Source organism: Cyprinodon tularosa, unplaced genomic scaffold, assembly GCF_016077235.1.
Source record: "Cyprinodon tularosa strain WSP-4 unplaced genomic scaffold, ASM1607723v1 ctg19, whole genome shotgun sequence".
NCBI lineage: Eukaryota > Metazoa > Chordata > Actinopteri > Cyprinodontiformes > Cyprinodontidae > Cyprinodon > Cyprinodon tularosa.
This window is the reverse complement of record NW_024038678.1, coordinates 1,132,805-1,152,852: the sequence shown is the minus strand read 5'-3', so window position 1 is coordinate 1,152,852 and position 20,048 is coordinate 1,132,805. Positions and strand designations below refer to the sequence as shown.

The following is a 20,048-nucleotide window of genomic DNA, read 5'->3' as shown; positions in this document are numbered from 1 at the left end:
TTTTCCAGCACAACATAAGTTAAGTTTCTAAAGCTATGGAAGTTGTTTTTTGTAAATCATCTTATCTAAATCAGAGGTGAGGAACTGTTCATTCTCTAGCTTTTAGGAAGCTGTTTTGAATCATTGTAGCTCTCTAGTTCAGCTTTCTGACGTGAGTAAGTTGTTTGACAATGCTGGCATTGCACAACTCAACAGTTATTGCAGGGAAGAATTTGTTCTGGTGCAAAATAAATCATATGTCTTATTGAGATCCTGGTCATCTATTTTCACAGATGTTTTCCAAAGAAGAATCCAGACTATGGTTAATCTCAAAGTTTATGTAAGAGTCCAAAGAGGAAGTTAAAGTAATGCACATAGACACACACACACACACACACACACACACACACACACACACACACACACACACACACACACACACACACACACACACACACACACAAACTTGTCTCATTATCTTTGCAGGGACTTTCCCGTGACTTCCATCAATTTCTACAGCCTAACCATGACCCTTACCCTAACCCTGCCCATTACGGGTTCATTCCTAACCCTGTTTCCAACCTAAACTCAGATGACATAAATTAGTCTTAAATGTGACCCCTGACCGAAGAACAGCAATTCCACATGTGGAGTCGAGGCATCGCAGCCCACGAAGAGCAGTCGGTACCCACAATGTGCCATTTTCCATGAAACTGGCACGGTCCTTACTCTATCCTTATTAAGACATATAGGGCCGGATCTATCAAAGGTTTGCGTGTATAAAAACGTGAGCTATTTCACTGCGCACGCTAAAAAATGTACAAACTGATCTATCAACAGCGTGCTAAAAGGATTTGGTCTTTAAAAGGTGCTAAATAGCGCCTCTTATCCATTTAGTACTTTTTCTGCAATGAATATGCAATATGGGGCGTTTACACGCAAAAGTGCGTCTTGTGGGAGGAGAACATGTAAATATATTAATTTAGCACTCGCAAAGTGATTTATCAAACCTAAAAACAATTTTGCTAGCGGTATCTGACTCTATATTTAACATGTTTCAAAAGAAGGTGCAAATGGTCTGTATGCGTAATTGCGCACACATGGCAGCGGTTATTGTCGCAAGAAGGAGACATCGAAATGAAGCAAGGAGACGCAGAGAATGCATTTTTTCACTCCATGTGAATATTTTTGGAATGAACGAGGAAACGATCATCAAAAGATATAATTTATCCTGCATTGCCATTTTGGAGCTGTTGGGGGAACTCCGAATGGATTTGGAGCCAGCCACAAGGAGGACCCACGCAATACCAGATATCACAAAACTCCTTGCAACGTTGCACTTTTTTGCATCTGGGTCATTCCAGCGTACGGTTGCAGCGAGAGCTGGGATCTCCCAATCTCGTTTTTCAGAAGTGCTGTCCGACGGGGTCGGGGTTCTCCTCCTGCGCCTGTGGGGCAACATGCCAATGCTGCAGGGATGCGTAATCTCATCCACAGTTACTTCTTGTGAGCCATTTGGTATGTGCATTTTTCTACAGGCCAATACAAAACACCTGGTTTTTGTTGTAGTTTTTTTTTTACTGCAGTGAAGTAGAAATTCAGCCACATACCACCTTAGGGAATAAAGGTTGCCAAAGTTTTTTCTTTATATATCACTGTAAGATTTAAATTTCTTAATGCACTAGTTTGTAGAAACTACAAACTACTTTGCCGCAAACCACAAAACGCGCAAAACCATCATTTAAATAGGGTGTCTCCAACAGTTTTGCACCTGCCACCAGTTACGCAATCGCTCTTGTTAAATCACCCGCAAACCATGGTTCAGCCCCTCGCACAAAATTCCAGTTTGCGAGCGCAAATTACTGCACGCAAAATTGGATCTTGATAAATCCATCCCATAGTGACTTACATTTATTTTAGTTACAGCATTTATGCCTAGCCCTGAGATTTACCCTAACCATTACCAATACATTCCTAACACTAACTTTAACTTTAAGCTAATTCACACCATATCTCTAAAATGACTCTCTAAGGTTATAAATATCACCAGAATAATCACCAGCCTTCAGTCAGCATAACACCTGTCGTTCCTCAGAAGATTGGTAAATATATCAAAAACAGCCCTAAAAGGGTAAAATAACACACTCACACATACAAGTAAATAATCTATATTCATAAAAATCGATCTGTCAGTCTGTATGTATATCCAGTTGCAGTTCTAGGAATTTTTTACTGGGTGGGGCTAAGGGATTTCCAGAGATTGCCACGTTAGCATGGTGCTGGATAAAATTGATATATATTCAGACAATTCAACTAATATATTCTCAAATAATTAAAATATAGTAAAAAAAAGAAAAAAATTCTATTTAAGTAAAATACAAAGCAACACATAGGCAAGACTCTTGAGCCCATAAATAATAAAGTGGACCTCTGTATAAATCAAGTATCTGGCATCATACGTTGGTACAAGTTGTCAAAACAGTTGCGTTTTTACATAAAAGTATACTGTTGTTCTAACTGGAATGACACCTGCAACTTTCAAGTGCCTGAAAAGCTAATGAAATATTGCTTTGAAAGGCAAAAAACAAACAGTACACACATTCAAGAGTAGATGGCTTTACAACTCCTTGTTCCTTGCTTTTCAAGAGGCTCAGGACTTGGTTGATTTCCTGCTTCAGTTCTTCCAAATTGAAATCTTACTCTTTTGCAAACTTAAATCTTTTTTCATCCACAAACTGCTGAGTTTTACAGTTTTCGCAGGAAAATTGCCTCTAAAGCTCAGGGACCATGTCTAATAAGGGGTTGAAGAGGCCTTGGCAAAAGCTTTCACTGTCACCTGGTACACTCCTACCCATAAGCGTCGTTAGACCTATTTAAGGGTGGCTTCAGTCATCCTTTCTTTGGCATTAGCCACCCTATAATTATTTTGCAATTTAAAAAAATTTTTTTTTTTTTCTGTATTTATTTTTTCCAAAAACAAATGCAGTAAAGCACTGAATAAAAGCCATAAAGAAGACAAGTTAATCTGAACAATCATAGGCGTAACTTCCTTAAGGACTGGTGTGGACATGTCCCCACCAATCTTGACCGGTAGGGGGACAGTCCCCACCAATATTTTGTACACGTATTTTGCTTTCGGTGCTGTGTATATCTGATTAAAACCCCATTCATGCCGCTCCTCAGAAAGAAAATAAAAAAAGTTCTCCCCGCTGCTCACCGTCCACAAACCCCGACAAAAAAACTCAGAAAAAAGAATCTGTTGCCTCTCGCTTTCTCCCCATCACCCCCCTCCGCCCTCTCCCCATAACATTTGAATTGAAGTTATCCGCGGGTTCAGGCGGGTGCGGGTTGGTAAAACTCGACCCATGCAGGACTCTAAGCTACACTACATTCAGTATCGTTGCCATAGAAACAGACAACAGCGCCAATATATCAGAATTATACTAAAACACACGCAAATAATTTCCTACATAAAAAACAGGACTTTCAGTTCATTACAGTTTTCCGTTTTTAGAGGGTTGTTTATTTTGCGTTTATTAAGTGATGGCTGTGGTATATTAGCTTTCACTGCTATAAGCTTTCGCAGCAGTGATTGATTAATTTAAACACCTGCTCTACTGATGGTCTGTCGGAGTTGGTGTTTAGGTTGAACATAAAGAACACCTTTTATTTGAAGCTTCTTGTAGCTACTGTTTTAATCCCGGCTTTACTTAAAACTTTTTCCTGACTTTGATAGTGTTGCCATTCAGTAGCAAGCACTGCGCCCCTTTTTCTTTTATATGTACACGTACATTTAAGATTTAGCGTGTTATGTTGACAACTCATGAGCAAGCTGCTTTTTGCAATCTAGCAGGAAGGTAAGGATAGAATCTTGCAGGTGTGACGTCACTCTGCAGGGGGGCCAAAGATAAAAGATTTAAACAATTTTGGCATTGGAATTTCAGATTTAAGGGAGTTAGAAAGTTCACTTAGTAAAAGTGCAAATAATAAATCTGATTACCGATTACTTTTAAGCTGGTTGAACATACTGCGACAGACTGGTGACCTCTCCAGGGTGATCCCACCTCTCACCCAGAACGTGGCTAGAGATATGCACCAGCACCTCCTGATCCCACTGAGGGATAAGGTTAAAGAAAATGGATGGTTGAACATAGTCCGCTCTCCCAGATTCTATCAAATCAGTATTGATACCCTCAGGGGCGGATTTAGGAAATTTGGGGCCCTAGGCAAAGACAGGCAAGGGGCCCCCTGAGAAGAAAACCCATAAAACAGACCCATTCTACAGATAGAGAAATGTTAAAGCTGCAGTCTGTAACATTGAGGAAAGAGCAGACTTCGACTGAAAATTTGAAGAAAAACAGGTTTCACGCCACTCCCCCACCCTCTCTGCTTCACTCATGCCCCCCCCCCCCCCCCCCCCCCCCCCACCCACCCCCCCTTCTGGTCGCATGCGGCCGCCAGAAGGGGGTGGGGGGGTGCGGGTTTCAGCGTGTGTGAGCTGTGATTGACACTCCATCAGACGCTCCTCTGGCTGTGATTGGTTGTTTTGACTCGTCCCGAATTATTCTTTCCAGATTGAAATACAGGCAGTAGGCGGTACCAATTGAAGCAGTTTTTTTCACAGGTTACATATCACATGTACTGCTGTCTGGGCATAGGGACAGTTTTAGCCAATATGACAAAAAAGTGATTTTTAAAAACTTACACACTTCAGCTTTAATAGGTAGCTCCCTTTCCTTATGAGCCGCCCCCACCAACTTTCAACACAAAGTTACACCCTTGTCTTAGACAACGCCTTAGCACAGTGGTTCCCAAAGATTTTCTTCTGGGCCCCCCTTTGGATTACAATAAAATTTCCACGCCCCGACCCCCCCAACCCCACCGCCCCCCCCCCCCCCCCCCCCCCCCCCCCCCCCGACCCCCCGAAAACATTTAATAAATAAATAAAATAATCAACTGGTCACACACATTTTTTATAGTTCTATACTGTAGATTAGAAGAGGATTCTTTGTTGTCTGTGTTATTTTAAACATATTTATTTTTTTTTATTTGTAACAATATTTAACTTTGCTATAATCTATACATTAAAAAAGCCTCTGTGCAAAATGGAGTGAAAACATTGAACAGCTCCCTGAGAGTTTTTTCTTTGTACTTTAATCCTCCCATCTTTTCAGTGGCTGTAGTGAGCCTGCTTGTTGCTGTAGATCTTCTCAAATCTGGGTTGCAGTGTCACAACTGTCCATTATGCTCAGTCAAGTAAGCGCTGTTTTTTTTTTTTTTTTTCTTCATTCATCCACACCGCTTCCCGCGCCCCCCCCTGCAATGGCATTGCGCCCCCCCTAGGGGGCGCGCCCCACACTTTGGGAACCACTGCCTTAGCAGGTGCACTGAAAAAATTCGGTGCGCGCTATGCGCGGGCAATATCTTCTAGGGGCTGAGCCACCCTTGTCTCTTAAACCTAGAGACGCCCCTGCTCCTACCGCCACCAAATGTTACAGGATAAGGGACCCTTACAGTTAAGAGCTATACTTTTGTTGCCTTTTTTTTTGCCACTGTAACACCGAGATGCCTCAGAGAAGTGTGATATTCAGACTCAGATGAAAATATGTATTTTTTATCTTAAATGCAAAATTTTTAAATATTTTTTTTTTACAATGTTGATATAATTACTGCTGCATGTGGGTCCCTCTGTCAGCTAAAAGCATGTTTTAGACTCTCTAAACTCCAGTTAATGATTAATTAATCACTAAATTAGTTGATGATTATTTCAATAATCGATTAATCAGGATTATTCTGATTAATTGTTTCAGCCCTACGCTGGATGCTTACTAACCATGAGCTTTTAGACAATTTTGCACTGCCAACTGGTCAAAGCCCTGCTTATGAAGGCGGCAAGGCAGGTGGGAGGAAGTGAGTGGTAATTATACTGAGCAGCAGGAGGCCCAAATGAGTAATCAGAGCATGAGGGAAAGAAGTGATCGACAGTTGAAAGGAGAAAGTACAGCTCGATGGGGTTGGGACGAGGCTTGAGCAGTCATTTGAGAAAATTTTTTTTTGCCTGACGGGTTGGTGCATGAAACAAAATGGCAAGTCAGGTAGATGAGGATGAGGAAGACTAGACAACAGTAACAAACGGACAACGGTATCAAATGGGAAAGAGAGAGATACGTAGATAGGTAAAAGGGGTGGAAAAGTGGTTTAAAGGAAAAGTCCGGTCAGCAAGGAATAACCAATGGGTCATTATTTATACCTACAGCTAACACGTTTGCAGCAATTTAATGAATTTTGCATTAATCGGCAAAAAAAATATAAATAATATTTTTCATCGCAATCACTGAGCGGCCATTTTTGCCCAAATATAGTAACTCCAGTGACGTGACGTTTTAGTAAGCCTTTACAAGCAAAATCAATGGGAACTACTAGACACATCTGCAATCAACAACAATTATTTGAGATTTCCAGAGGACTTCACCATTGAAATTCGCAAGAGCTATAGTTAAACTGACAATGCCCACGTGCATGGCAGTTGTAATACATCAGGTAAAAGTGAAAACAATTTTGTTATTTCGCCTTTCCAATTCATGATCTTCCACAGACAGGTTTGTCATTGGATTGCCAACTTGAAGAGGATTTGCCATCGAACTTCTGGCCAGAGAAAAAAACCTGTAATTCATCCGTTACTCTCTGCTTCACATAGTTCACAGGTCGTCACCATCATGAATAATAGCGCGTTATGACAAACACCACATACACACTGGGACTTGCTCAACAGCCGTTTATGCACTGTGACGTCACAAACTGGTAGGTGGCAGTAGTGCTCTTTGACAAACATGGATGTCTCCAGTAAAGCACATTCAAATGAAAATTACTCTAAATTAAAAACAATGTTCTGGAAGTGACCAGACTTTTCCTTTAAGAAATCAAGGAAATAAGCAGGAAATTGAAGTTCAGATGAAGAAAGAATTGCTTGAAAGAAGTTAGTTAGAGAAGCGATAAAACTAATATTTAGATTCAGTGCGCAGGAACAATAGAGTAATTTGAGCCCAATTATGATTTCCAGAAAAATAAATATGAAAATTGGGGAAGTTGAATTAGTGAAGGAGTTGAGAGATGGAAAATTGCTGACAACTTGCAAAAATGAGGAGCAAAAAAAAACAAAGAATTGGATGTACACCTAGGGAAGAGAGGTGATAGAGATAAAAGTCATAGGAGAGAAAAAAAAAACAGTGAAAAGCAGGGCCGCAGGAAGTGGGGTGATGGGGGTGCTGCAGCAATCCCCTAATGGTGAGAGGGAGATAAAAATAATGAATTAAAAATACTTTGCACAGATTATATTTTTGTGGAAAGTATTTTGCCTTTTGTATTTTACTATTTCTTGTATTTAGATTTGAATTGAATTATTCTGAGGCCTAATCAACACAGGTTCATGGAAGTTACGTTGTCATGGCAACTTTAAGCAAGCTCTCTAGACAGCAGACTAGTAAATTTACATAGTCTAATGACAGAAATGAGGAGGAAATATGGCACAGAAACACATTTCAGTTTTTTTTTGGAAAACCACCACCAGTGAAGAAGAACACTAGAGACACGACGACTAGGGGTGTGGGAAATAATCGTTTTGGCGATATATCGTGATATTCGGCTGCCCGATATAATATCGATCTTTCAGTTCTTAATATCGATTTTCAAAAAAAAAAAAAGGTTACATAAAACATTGATGGGAAAAGGGGCTACCTCTGCACCACCACTCTGGCAGAAAGCGCTGTGGAGCCCTTTAACTCTGTGTGCACTGCAGCACCAAATCTGTATTTGAGGCAGTCACAGTGGAAGAAAACCCCAAACAACATGGATAATAATGCCTAATCAATATTTTCTGATAAAAATATACAGCACTTGCTGTTTTATCCCATCATTTGATTTTGATAGCTGGGGAAAATATGGCAATATATGGTGATACTGCAATATCGTGATAATATCGTATCGTGACCCAAGTATCGCGACATGTATCGAATCGCAACACTCATGCCAATACTCACCTCTAACGACGACAAAGAGCAGCCAGAGTGAGGATACTGTTCGCCCGCCCCTGATAGTAGTGCAACAACAGCCCCAGCACCTGCAACCCAAGCTAGTGTGTAACCAGATCACCCTGCCTGTAGCTCAAAGTAAGAGCATGATGCCGCTGCACACTTTCTTGTCTATTCAAGCAGTTTAATGTAACCATAATATTTTAAAGAGTGTTATTTGTATCTTTTATCTATTTTGATACTGTGTTCTTTGTGTAATGGATTTGGAACTGTTTACTAACATTAAAATAGTATATAATATGATGATATAAGTATATAATATAATTATTTCCTTGTGTTTTTTTTTTTTTCCTTGTGTTTTGCGTAAAGGGATTTTGGAGCTAATAGAGTCACATGTGACATAAACACAGTGACTAAGGTTCATGCCAGCTGACCAAATCTACGTCGTTATAGTGTTATTGTGAAGTTTAATTAAAAGCGCATATATGCACCTGAGAACTGATGATGTCTGTGTGTTACAGACCACATATAAAAATAAAGTAGTGAATCTCAATCTATTTATTTATTCTTATTTATTGCATTTTAAATAGGCCTATAGGCTCATAGTTCTTTTGTCCCAAAATGAATAAATTTTTCGCTGTTCAAAATGACTTCCTGGTGAAAGGAATAATAATGGGAACACCAGTTAACGAGCATTTAGATCGATTAGAGAATTACATTCTTGGAGGCAAGTTTGACAAGATACAGAGACTTTACAAAAATATACAAGGGAAAAGAGTGGCACACATTTCACTGCTGCTAGAGTTTTCAGAGTCAGTTCTGCCAGATAGAGTTAAAATAGGTTTCATGAGTTTCCCAGTTAGGACATTCATTCCACCTCCACTCAGGTGCTTCAGGTTTCAGCGCTATGGACACATGGCAGCATTTTGTAGTGGAAAGCAAAGGTGTTCAAAATGCAGATAAGAATACAGAATCGAGGAATGCATGGAGAAAGCTGAAGAAAGGTGCTGCAACTGTGGAGGATGTGAGGTGAGAAAGAAAGCAGTTGAGATACAACACGTTAAAACAACAAAACATATAAGCTACACAGAAGCAGTGAAGAGAGTTCAAGGACAGTTGAAGTGAATAAAGTACAGAATGAGGTTCAAAACATAAGCAGACATCAAAATACATGAGAAAAGCAGAGTGAGACCAAGGTTTGTGTTGCTCACAAAATTCACACTAGATCAAAATATATCCTCAGGTCTCTTGACAACTTGGAAAATACTTTTACTTTTCATATTGATTTATTTTTAAAACCACATTACACACATTATCTAAAGAGCCTCTTGTCAGCATCTCCCGACATATAGCTACTCCCTCCCTCCGTCCCCTTTCTCTAAACAAAGTCAGTTACACAGTGTACTTCATAGCCGTACATAAAATTATTTTCTGACTCTTTATTTCACTAGTGCATTTTTTTATGTATTGCCATGACATACTGATTATGAATCACAACTGGCGTTGCACAGCATAACAAAAGATGAATCACCTACAAAACTAAATGTTCTACATCAGATAAGTAAACATACAAAAAAAAAAAAAGAGTTTTAGAAGCATATCTGAGAAGGACAGAGAAGAAGCTAAAGATCAGGACCTATCATAAGAGAATTTTTGCTTTATTACTTCAGTTGACCAAATTTCCATAGAATACAAAGTAATAATGTTTAAGCTATTGGGATGGTAACAGGGGTGGCCAATTGTTGGTGCAGGGTGGCACAGGCCACCCTATTAAAACTGTGTATGTGTCTGTCCGTGTATATATATATGTGTATATGTATAGAACCAGATCTCATATATATATATATATATATATATATATATATATATATATATATATTTATATATATATATATATATATATATATATATATATATATATATATATATATATATATATATATATATATATATATATATATATATATATATATATATATATATATATATATATATATATATATATAGAGAGAGAGAGAGATGATCTGGGTCACCATCTGGATCCGGCAATTTTTGGATAGATTATGTAAATGCAGGTATTAAGTTCAGGTGGAAGTCAGAGTATGTCGTGGAAAAGGAACTACTTGGCAAAGGAATGCATTCCTCTAGTATTTAATTTTTTAGATTGACCAACACAAAGTACTACACAACTGTGAAATTGATGAAAAGCACTCATTACAATCTACACTGCATGCATTTCACCTCTTTGGCTCAATATTAACGGTATATATTTCGCAGCTTTACAATTTAAAGGACCAAATTCAAGCTCAGTCCAACTTGTCTGAGAGATCAACAGCCCACAACAATTTTCCAATCATTTTACAGATTCTTCATCAGATTTAGTTGGACTACTATAACACAAATAAAGTATGTATTGATGTAAACCAATCCATGGTATCTCTGATTGTATGTTGTAGGCTGTTAAAGTTGTAGTTGGATCTTATCTGATAAAACAGTTTCTTCTGTCTTTTTTAGTCCTCCACATGTTGAACTGCCCAAAGGACTTAACCTCCAAAAAGACTACTAATACAATTTATAGTTGTTCAAACATCAAATTCTCCCAAAGGAGCGGTAGATCACTACAGGTCTGTGAGATTTATCCTGAGTCTCCAGGCTGCATGTCTTGACAAACCCTAAGCGGTGTCATGGGTTTTAAAAGGCACAGTATGTACTTTTATGTGTGCAACCTAAAGCTAACTGATTATTGTGTTGACACTCCCATCCCTCTTTGTCTTTGGCTGCAAAAACAGAATCTTCATTAAGCGGTTAAGTGCCTAGAGTTTATACAACAGTTTCTGTTTCATAAAAAAAAAGCCGTTCTTATGCCAGGTAATGCATAAATACCCCCCTCAAAAAAAAAAGAAGAAAAAAAAACCATCACAAAAACTAATCTGTTTTCCATCTGAGATGTCTCTATATGTTTTAATCAAGTAGATAATTCTATTATAGTACAATATTTGTAATTACACACATTTGGTGTAATTTCCTTCACTATGTTTTGCATTCAGATAGATGGCTTATTCTTGATGTTATTAGGTAGCCTTAAGATGTTTATTTGCATTAATGAACTTTTATGTCCTAAGTATAAAGGCCTCTGTGGCTTCAGTTAATTTCTGCAGTCTCATTAAAAAGTGAAGTAAAGAAATGAATAATAATAATAATTTGAATATGATTGTTCTGTTTGATTCTGATAGTTTCACAACGAGTAAATTTATTGACCCCCAAAATAATGGATGTACAGGCAATTGATATTTCAGAGCTAGAGATATTTTTTGAGTAGCACTGAAACTAGAGGAAGATTTTAGAGTTAAACATGGATGAAAAACACAGTAATCCAATTTTTTGGATTGTGAAAAAGGGAAACCTAAATTAAGAGGTATTTTTCTCAAATTAAAATGAGCAATAACTTGTAATTATAACTTATTTACTTATTAAGTTTTAAAACATACTTCAGGTAATGGGTATCTCACAATAATTTGTTCATCAACATTTTAACACAATTACAATTATGATCTCATCCAATTAAAATATGTAGTTCCTACTATTTCCTTCTGGTATGCTTATCATAGTATCAGTGACAAGGCAAAGCTAGTTTGTTTTAAAGCACATTTCATGAGCAACACAATTGTGCTGTTCATGGAGAAAAAAAAGTACATTGCAGTGGAATAAAAGTTACACAATTAAACAAAATAAAAATTTACATTTCAAATGAGAAGATCATATCAAATTTAAGATAAAATGATTCATTAAAAATGAAAGGAATGTTGGACAGAAAACTTGACAAATTATGTTTAGAGTTGCCTTTGATAGCACAGTCAAAGTCAACTCTTATCATATGTTTTTAATATTGATTGAAGGCAACTTTCAGCACTTTGCAATTTTCTGTGAGTTTATTCCAGATTTCTCCATGTTTGCTTTTGGCTCTGGGTATGTAGAGTTTAGAGCCAGAAGACTTGAGAGGACTTGTTTATACACTGACAAGTCTGTAATACATAAGTATGTTAAAGTCTATTCTCTTAGATACAAGGGGCAGTTTAATGACTTTAGAATTGGGGCGATGTTCTACAGTATCTTAAATTTTGCAAAGATGCAGTCAGCAGCATTCTGGATCAACAGGGTAAAAGCCATGTATGATTTTGCAAGGAGGGCCCCCTTGGTAAAGCTGGAGACCATTGCTGGGGGATGATTGCGGAGGGGTTTTCAGAGATGTTGCTGCCTTGCTGGGGCATGATGATGGATGTTTTATTATCTGGTTTAGATTTTCCAGTGCAAAGAGGGGCATTAAAGAACGGTGCATCTCCTTGCCAGCTCAAGGTCTAAATAATCCTCTTTGTAGTGGGAGTTTTTTAGGAGGTGCAATGTCTATTTTGACATGCAGTTGGAGCCATCCAGCTATTTATACTACTTAACATATTCATTTGGATGTGGGTACTTGGCATACCAAGCAGTTCATCCAGCTGGGTTTGATTTCTGTCAACTGCAATGTATAAAGGAAAAGTGTGTGATAGCATGTTTATGCACAGTTTCATACATGCACCTGTTTTTATTCCCTGCAGAAAATTGATCATAGTTACATCTAACTTTGTATATTTAATGATAAGAAATCACATGTACTGCTGTTGTCTAAAGGAAGCATTGATAAGGGGAACGGTTAATTATAGTTTTAGCTCATATTATTGTTGAAAGTGAATTATATTTTACCAGCCTCAACTTAGTCAGACACCAAACTAGTATTGTGAGGAACACATCTGAAAACCTATACATCACTATGTATGGCGAGAACATTTCCATTTAAAAAAACATAAATAATACAAGTCAGTTTTTTTGTTTTAATTTTTACAGGCATGAGTTGTTTGTTGAAAACTCCATCCATCCATCCATCCATCCATCCATCCATCCATCCATCCATCCATCCATCCATCCATCCATCCATCCATCCATCCATCCATCCATCCATCCATCCATCCATCCATCCATCCATCCATCCTTCCTCTTATGCTTATTGGGGGGGATAGCAACATCAATAGGGAGGTCCAGACGTCCCCCTCCCCAGCCACTTGGGCCAGCTTCTCCAGGGGAACCACAAGGTGCTCCCAGCACGAGAGAAACTTAGTCCCTCCAGCATGCCCTGGGTCTCCTCCCAGTTGGACGTGCCTGGAACACCTCACCAGGGAGGCATCCTAACCAGATGCCTGAGCCACCTCAGCTGGCTCCTCTCGACGTGGAGAAGCAGCGGCTCTACTCTGAGTCCCCCCCAGATGATTGAGCACCTTAAGGGAGAGCACAGACACATTATGGAGAAAACTAATTTCAACCGCTTGTGTTCTTTCATGACCCAAAGCTCATGACCATAGCTGAGGTTAGGAACTTAGATTTACTGGTAAACTGAGAGCTTTGCCTTTTGGCTCAGCTCTCTCTTTACCACAACAGACCGGTACAGCGCCAGCTTCACAGCAGACGCCGGACCGATCAACCTGTCGACCACCCAGAATCTGTGACAAAGGGCAACCTTGGCAGTGTCCAACTCTTACTGGAAATGAGGCCGACTGCCAGAAATGCAGACCAGGCTCTGAGACCGGTAATAACAGCCCTTATTAAAGGGCCCAGTACTCCGTACTCCCCACAGGAACCCCCAAGCGACATGGTTGAATGCCTTCTCCAGATCCACAAAACTAAAACTTAAAAAATAAAAAAGCAAATAGATTTTATCAATTTTAGACACCTGCTTAACAATAAATTAAAAAGTTAATCTTTTATTCAAACAAATAATCCAGTTGTTGTGGGGAAGGCAGGCTTAGATTACTTTGATCCTAAATATAAAGAGTTCTACACATTTGCCTCATTAAAATATTTTTTGGCCTAGAAAATGATTTTTTCTTTCCATTTTTAGGATCAAGATTTTGTCTCAGTATGTCTCTGATAATGCTTCCTTCATGTAGCCAAGCTTCATCCACCCATCCATCCATCCATTTTCAGACACGCTTAATCCCAAGTGGGGTCGAGAGGGGTGCTGGTGCCTATCTCCAGCCGGCAAGAGGTGGGGTACACCCTGGACAGGTCGCCAGTCCTTCATAGGGCAACACAGAGACAAACAGGACAAACAATCATTCACACTCACACCAAAGTAGACTTTAGAGAAGCTAATTAACCTAACAGTCATGTTTTTGGACTGCGGGAGGAACCCGGAGTACCTGGAGAGAACCCACGCATGCTCAGGGAGAACATGCAAACTCCATGCAGAAAGACCCTGGGCCGGGAATGTAGCTAGGCTTATTAAATTAATTAAAAGCATATTAGGGCACTCCCAGGTCTGGTGTTGAGTATAGGTTGCTGGATGTGTATGCTCATTTTTGACTAAAATTAGATAGAAAGGAAAATAACTTATTAATTTGTTTGTAAAAGTGTCTAAAGATAAGTCTTTATGTGCATAAAGCATTGTTGCTGTTCTGCTGTCAGGGGCCATACAGAATCACTCTTAAGAATGCAAAATTGCCCAGGGATGCTTTTCAGACACCCTTTTATTAGACATTCCTATTTACAACTAAAGCCAGATGTAACCATTCTGTTTTTAGCTTTTTGGTGGGAAGTTGTTGCAAGCAGCTGTTAGATCCTATCATCTTGGAGGCATGAAGCTGAATGAGAACATTCCCATAAATATTAATAGAAGCACTACAGAGTCCCTAAAGCAGTTATTTTAAGTTGTTTACCTTTGTATAAACAGACTACACAAACAGTTTCAGGGTAAAGAAATTAGAGGGAACAAGGCCAATCTTTTTTATGTATTTTTTATTAACTGTTATATGGCATTTAAAAGACAAACATTACACTTTACACATGTTCTGTCCATCAGAGCTCCATGATACCAGTTAAGAAGAATGGTAGTTTAAATAGGAAAGAAACTACAAAAAAACAAAAAAAAAAACAATCAAAATCCTAGCGACTGAAAAAAAAAGGGCCAAACTAGCATGGAGCCTTCCTGTGATCAGTGTGCACAGCTGGGTTTGGGTCAACCAGCAGGTTAACATTTGTTATTGGGGGTGCACCTAAACTGCTGACACACTCTTTGAGTCATAGGTGTTGTTTGGACAGCCCGCTTGCTCTCTGACACCCAGATTCGTGCGATTTGAGGGATTGTCCCTGGAGTGGAAAAAAACATGGTGACAGCCAGATACATGACTGCTGCTTCCTGTTTGGCTTACTGCTGCAGATATTAATTACTCGAGTGAAAATGCTTCCCCTGCTCATCAGTATTATATCTACAATATCACTTATTGTAATGGAGGCTTTCAGAGGATTTTGCCAGTCATGGGATAATCATCCATCATAGATGCCTGATATTGTGAAAGCTGAGGTTAATCTCATGTCAGTCTGATATCATCTGTATATGATAATACTTTATTACAAAACGCTTACAAAAGATTTTTTTTCTAATTCTATTGATGATATTATAGAGAACAAAGGCTGACAGACAAAAAATTATGTTTTGCAGCCAGGATGTTTGACAACCAGAAGTTGGCTAAAAATATGAGAAAAGAAACTGAGTATTTTATCTATAAAATGCTATAAGAAAAACAAAATAGTTATTAGAAACCTTTTTTTTTTTTTTTAGGTGCCGGGGAATCCGGGAAAAGCACTATTGTCAAGCAGATGAAGTAAGTCCAAATATTTATTACAATTGTTTATTTTTTGGCATCTTTTCTTTTAGTTTTAAGATGAAAGATCATTCCATTTCATTCCCTCTTTTAGATGCTACATTGTTTAGCTCATCTGTCTGTAAAAATTGTAGAAGCACAGTTAAAACTTTGCTCAGGCGAATGAGGAAGCTCCATTTTTGCCTAGTGTTTTAAACAAAGGGCTCAGAGACTGGTTGCTTCCTGGCAGGGCCTGAATAGAGTCTGCCGTTTCCCACGTTAAGCATGCCATTTGGTCACAGAAGAAGACCACTGCTAATGACAGTGATGCATGAGATCTTGCAAATGTGTGATTAGAAATATGCTTGTTAAAACCTCTGTTTTTACTGATGGATATCTATATGGAATGTGACAGCCTGGTTTTATTTATGCATCAGAATCATCCACGAAGATGGCTACTCAGAGGAAGAGTGCAAGCAGTACAAAGTGGTGGTGTACAGCAACACGATCCAGTCCATAATGGCCATCATCAGGGCAATGGGGCTACTAAAGATAGATTTCGGAGATCCTGTCCGAGCGGTGAGTCAACAACTTCTGCTCAATCGTGGTTTAAATCACAACAGAAAGTATTTTGCAATGCAGGTTACTGAACTTTTTTTCCAGGATGATGCACGGCAGCTGTTCACCCTGGCGAGCACAGCGGAGGAAGGAGTGATGTCTCCGGAGCTGACCGGTGTGATCTGCAAGCTTTGGAACGATAGTGGCGTGCAAGCTTGCTTTGATCGTTCTCGAGAGTATCAGCTAAATGACTCGGCGGCATAGTAAGGATCTCACACTAAGCAATACACATTAATTATCACCGTCAGAATTTTGGGATAAGCTGAGGTCTAATCACGGCTCAGTTGTTGGTTTTCTGTCCAGAGAAGAAAGAAATATTCTATTCCTCACATCTCTTAAGTTTTTTTTCTGGCTTACTTTTTCATTGCCATTTCATCTGTTAAATTATTGTGATGTCACAACCACAAACTTTGTTTCATTTTCATTGTATGTGATATACAAAACACAAAGAAGTGTGTTTTTAAAGGGGCATATACGGCGGGTTCAAGATTAGCTACAAATAAAAATTAAAAAATGACTTTAACACCTTAAAGCCTAATAAATCTGGATCACATCTGGGCTGAGAAAAGGGATCACAATAGATGGGGTGGGGGGGTGGGGGTGTATTTCACAACCTTATCTTTAGCAGGAAACAGTTTGAGATTGCAAAAGACCTCAGCACAGACTCAACACGGGTACAACACAGCATATTGCAGGAGGAATGCATGTTACAGTTTTTAGGTAACTTTCCAAAATGTATTCAGCACCATTCAGTTATAAATCTGAAAGCTGAAAGGGTGTAGCTTAACTGTTAACCCACTAGAATATGGATTTTCATTCAAACTGACAGATCAGGCAATGGCAATATCCAGAGCTCCACAGCTCAGATTGGAGAACAATACAACTATTAGCTAGTTGCTCCAAATCTGGCTGCATGAACAAGGCTATTGTTAAAGAAAAAGTTTAATTTACCCTTTGCACTGAACCGTACTGGGGAGACAGCATACACACAGAAGACGGTGCTGTTATTAGATAACTTTTTTTTTTTTGCCTCCATGCAAAAATACGTTGTTTGAATGAACTCTGTCTATCAACAATAAACATACAGCTAGGGGTATAATGGAACGGTTTTGATCATTTGCATTAGAATGGGTGAGGCAAAGTCCACACATAAATCCAGTTGACTGCTGGTAAGACATACAGTATGATTGAACTTTATTTATTTTCCAAACAGGAATGGCAAAAATTTTAGTCTTTTGAGGTGATTAGCTGGTAGAGAGATGCCCCAGATGACTTTTACTTTAACTCTAAGTTCAACTATTCGTATTGACTTGGATCCATGGTGGGGATGATGGTAGGGGAGGTGCTGTTACAAATCCACAGCATGTTATTGAGACCTTTATTTATTAATCAAATGATAGTAATAAAAACTAAAAACCATGAGATAGATTATGCACCACCTTAAGCTGGTGTGTCACATGAAATCGTAGTAAAATACTTCTAAGTTTGCGGTTTTGTAACTTAGCAAAATGGGATATGAAGACTTTTGAAAGGCATTATTATTTTCTATGCTGGTCTTAGTTTGTTTTTTTATAGTCCACCACTAACTGAAACAGTCTAAGTGAAAAAGCAAACAAAGAGCTAAATTTAGAGCCTCTCTTATATTTCTAATCAAACACACATGCAGCTCATGCTGTCTGTTTCCTTCATATAACACCCATCTGAGCGAAAATCTCACTCGCTGTGAAGGACGTTTTCTTTGTTATGCAAACACCTGAGTTGTCATGACTCTCTTTGCACTGTGTGCAAACTGTTTGACAAGAGGAACTAGTGGAGTTAGTCTGTTTTTACTCAACCCACAAGAAGCCAGTGTTTATCATCCATGCAAATACGAGCCCATATTTAGTATTGTTCTTACAGTAGGCGTCCTTAGATGTTTTGCTTTACATGACTAAGCTTTAGTATCTGGGAGATTTTTCCTGCCCAACAGTAAATATATGAGTAAGAAGCAACTTGGGAATTTTATTAAAAGGCATAATGGTAAAAGATGATAAAAGCAAACACAATAACAGGAAAAAAAATCTTTGGGTTCCATACTAATATAACATTTGATCTTAGATAATGTCTTTTGTCTCCCTCAGCTATTTGAATGCCTTGGATAGGATCTGCAAACCCAACTACATCCCGACTCAGCAGGATGTGTTGCGCACCCGCGTAAAGACCACTGGGATCGTGGAAACTCACTTCACCTTCAAAGATCTATACTTCAAGTTAGTACTGCTCAATTATAGCTGGTTTCTTTTTTCTTTTTTTTTTCTTTGTGGCTATTAAAACAATCTCTTTGTTCCGTTAATTTGTCAAATACATTTTGTTTTGATAATGTCTCTCAACTTGAAATACAAGCATGAAGGCATTTTCTATTTGGTTTCTTTGTTTTTGCTTGGCAAATTTACTGTACTCCAAATACTGTATCTGAAGTTTTTTACATGACAACAACAAATGTTAATGTTTTATGTGCTGGATTTTACACAAAGTAGCAGCGGTCCTCTGGTTACATCTCTTCAGTTGTTGCGCATCTAATAGATATAATTTAGTATTTGCAAAAATAACATTGTTTCGGTCAGATTGTACAGAAACTATCCTTGAACATCCGTTGTGAACACAAGCCATGGATTATTGATTTAATTTAGGTCTGGGCTTTGACTAGGCCATTCTAATATGAATCTACTTTGACCTAAATCATTGACTCGTGGCTCTGGTTCCCAACTTTTTTTTGCTTGAAAGTGAAGGCCTCTGACAATTGAGCCTTTTTGAGTTCTTTGCAGTTTTTTTTTCTTTTTTGATTGTTTGGTGTTAAACGTCCACCATATTCATATCACCTCTTACCAACCTTTTTGGATCTGCAGAAAAAAAAGTATTGCCACAGCATGATACTGCCACCACCATGTTTCACCATGGGCGTGTCTTTGATGATGTGTAGTGTAGCCATGGAGAGTTAGCCATTTTGGCCACAAAGTTAATATTTGGTCTATTGACCAGGAACCTCATGCAAATAGGGTGTTTGCACACAAAAAGCATGCATGTTTAATGCAAAACTCGGGATGTAAAAAATTCAAAGTCGAGTGAAAGGATGCGGCAATCCACCTAATCTTTTTAACCTGGTGTGACAATTTATAGCAGCCGTACAAACTTTTTAAATCCAAAATAAGAATCTTAAAAGCAGTAAAACACCCAATAAAGGAATGTGGCTCTTTTTAATTGATTTAAGCTGAGGGAGTATTGAACCGGATGTTTTTTTCAAGACTTTGAGCTTTAATGATTTACTCTGAATGATGAAACTGAATCACATTTATCCTCATTTAACATCTCAATACACCTAAACACAAACAGCCTCAGCCAGATGTAAACTGTAAATATTCCTCTGTTTAGGTCATGGATATGTGCATTGTTGTTGTTGCGAGAACAGGACAGAAAAAAATTGGAGCATCAGCATATTGTCTCCAAGCAAGTTAGATGTGATTATTAATCAGAAGGACAAGGTGCAATAAATCCCATGTCCATAAATAGCTGAGTAAAGGTGTACATAACTGTGCAATGATGGCAGCCTGACAGTGATTGAGGAAATCGTCAGTGAAACAATGTGGAGAGTGTGGGTGTTCAGAGATCCTACTGACCTGCTGGTGAATGAGGATGATGGGTGGCATATTCAAGGTTTGGATTGTTTAGTGCCAAAAAGGAACCTTGCATGCCCATGCCAGATCAAGATCCAAATACA

The 20,048-nt window shown here is 38.6% G+C and overlaps 1 protein-coding gene across 2 annotated transcripts in view; it reads left to right on the top strand.

The window, feature by feature from the left end:
* Nucleotides 1-20,048, top strand: part of gnai3 (guanine nucleotide binding protein (G protein), alpha inhibiting activity polypeptide 3) — a 40,205-nt gene that overhangs the window by 10,703 nt on the left and 9,454 nt on the right. For both annotated transcript variants that reach the window (XM_038283102.1, XM_038283101.1), the window contains exons 2-5: nt 15,655-15,697; nt 16,114-16,255; nt 16,340-16,497; nt 18,415-18,543. In XM_038283102.1, coding sequence (XP_038139030.1) covers nt 15,655-15,697; nt 16,114-16,255; nt 16,340-16,497; nt 18,415-18,543 — 472 coding nt within the window. The remainder of the gene's footprint in view (nt 1-15,654; nt 15,698-16,113; nt 16,256-16,339; nt 16,498-18,414; nt 18,544-20,048) is intronic.